Source organism: Engraulis encrasicolus, chromosome 10, assembly GCF_034702125.1.
Source record: "Engraulis encrasicolus isolate BLACKSEA-1 chromosome 10, IST_EnEncr_1.0, whole genome shotgun sequence".
Classification (NCBI taxonomy): domain Eukaryota; kingdom Metazoa; phylum Chordata; class Actinopteri; order Clupeiformes; family Engraulidae; genus Engraulis; species Engraulis encrasicolus.
This window is the reverse complement of record NC_085866.1, coordinates 39,962,297-39,964,796: the sequence shown is the minus strand read 5'-3', so window position 1 is coordinate 39,964,796 and position 2,500 is coordinate 39,962,297. Positions and strand designations below refer to the sequence as shown.

At 44.1% G+C, this 2,500-nt stretch overlaps 1 protein-coding gene across 1 annotated transcript in view; it reads right to left on the bottom strand.

Annotated features, from left to right (window-relative positions):
- Positions 1–2,500, bottom strand: part of cables2b (Cdk5 and Abl enzyme substrate 2b) — a 56,839-nt gene that overhangs the window by 39,098 nt on the left and 15,241 nt on the right. The window contains exon 2 of the mRNA XM_063208842.1: positions 378–470. Within this exon, the coding sequence (XP_063064912.1) occupies positions 378–470 (93 nt within the window). The remainder of the gene's footprint in view (positions 1–377; positions 471–2,500) is intronic.

Sequence of the window (2,500 nt, the reverse complement as noted above, 5' to 3'; positions counted from 1 at the left end):
ATGCTCTTTACTGTACACTCAGCAAGTATCCATTATGAATCTTGGATGCATTTCCCTTCGCTTTCATCACAATTCTTTTCTTCCTTCCTTCTGAAGCAAATGACAAAAAAATGCCACACTCTCAAAAATGAAAATATGCGTGTGGGACAAAGGTAGAAAAAGAGATGGTCAGACAGAATGAAAGAGATGTACAATGAAGCAGAGAGGTAGAGAGAAATAATGAAAAAGAAAGACATGAAATAAGGAGATGAAGAGATTGAGACAGAGAGAGAGACAGAGAGAGAGAGAGAGAGAGAGAGAGAGAGAGAGAGAGAGAGAGAGAGAGAGAGAGAGAGAGAGAGAGAGAGAGAGAGAGAGAGAGAGAGAGAGCACCTTACCTGCTGCCTTTGGTGTCATACTGTCTCATGTTCTTGATGAAGTGCACCTTCCTATTTGTGCGAGGCTTTGGCGAGCCAGACGGATTGCGGGACCTGACAAAACAGAAGAGACGAAAGAAGAGGTCAAGAGAGAGAAAGTAATGAGCGAGGAGGAGTGCCGAGAAAAGAGAGAAAGGTAGAGGGAAGGGAAAAAAACAGGAACATAGTAAATCATCTCGGTTGTCACCTTTAAGGACAGATTGATATCTCATCCCTCTTTGATCTTGTTTATTTCGCTGAGCCAGTTAGATAGCAGAGAGTGGAGAGGTGGATCTTATCTGATGTGTACACACCTGATGCACACACGTGCCACCGCATCTGTATTTTTCATTTCATAAAAGCGGCACAATACATGACCTTGAGACACAGCGACAGAGGCACACTCAAAACTCACTATCTCACTTTTCACTGCAAATGGAAAGACCTACAGTTCCCTTTTTTATTTAGGAGGAGGTGGTGATTTAGGAATGTTGTATAGTGTGCACATTTCAAAGACGATGTTTATCGTAGGTAGTTATAGAAGTTGTAAGTCTGTAAACAACCAAGCAGTGGAAACAGCTGAGAAAATGCATTGCAATGGGCTGTGCAATAAAGCAAAAATATAGATTTTTTTATTATTTTTCTTAACCATTTACACTTTTTTATTTGACAGAACAATTGAAGGTGGAGACAGAAGGTGGTAGAGAGAGACGGAGTAGGGTTGGGAAATGAGCCGGGTCGGATTTGAACCTGGGTGCCCATGGGCATGAAAGCCCATAAGTGGGAGGCTTAGCCTGCTGCGCCATAGCAACCCATTTTTTGTTATCGTTTGCTGTCAGTTTCGTAAGCTTCCTGATTCAAACTGGTCTTTGCAGGCACACATTATGTTTACTGGCCACATGCCACTTTGGTCATGTACCAAACCATTGCTACACACACTGACATTGAGTAACCTTCTCCGTCAACAATGACATCAGATTGAGGGGAGAGAGAGCTCCAAATCATGTCCAATCAAATTGTGGCCATCATTCATGACTGACCTAAAATTGTGACCCAGCCAGGCCTGGGCCAACAGCATGGGGCGTGAGAACTCACAGTGAACTTCATTGTAATAACACCAAATAACTTATGCCAGAATGGGAGGGGGGCATAGGATGAGTCAATACAAGTGCCCAACGTAAAAAAGTGTCTCCCATACAGAGCCCTATTACTGCAAAGTTGGAGAGGGTAGGGGCAATTTTAATTCAAACCAAATTCCTCCCCAACACTTGAAATGAAAATATTTCCACAAGACCCTTGGTGACTTACTGCATCCATACATTCACTTCATCCTCCTTCATAATTCCTATGCGTACAGCCTGACAGACACACACACGCACGCACACACGCACACACACAGTCTTCCTGATGCAAATGGTCTCCTTCATCACTGCATTCTCTCTCCCACTCAAGGCGATGCAGTGCGATAGGTCTCCTCCCCTCATGAAAGCGGTCTTGACTACTACAAAGGCCCACCCCACGCACGTCATGGCCTTCCTCCATGGCCCCCCTGTAGCAGCCAGCCAAGCAAGGCTCATTACCGTACATCTAGAGCAGTGGTTCTCAAACCTTTTGTGTGAAGTACCACACGAGAAAATATTGAGCTCTCCGAGTACCACCTTGACAACCAACATTAGAATATCGCGGCAAAGGCCTTCCATATTCACTTTTGCCAGTCAATACAGGAGAGGTTCAATGGCATCAACAGCTACGGTCACATTCAGTGCAAGTTGTTTTTACATTTCTGGCTTGCCTAGTATTATTCTGCATTATGTTTTCAGATTCATACAGTTCAATATTACAAAATGTGAGACCAAAGAGACATTTTCGACTGCAACAACTTGATCAGCCTTCAAATCAATGCACAAAAAATGAATTCTTCCAAGTACCACCAGAGATGTCTCAAGTACCACCAGTGGTACCACAGTTTGAGCACCACTGATCTAGAGCAATGCTGCTCTTCTCATTTACTATAGCTCAAAGCCACGGCCTTCCTCCATAAGCAGGTTAGGAGGACTGTAGCCCCTTAATGTGCGCCCCTTCACCAGTACAACGCTGTAATAGCC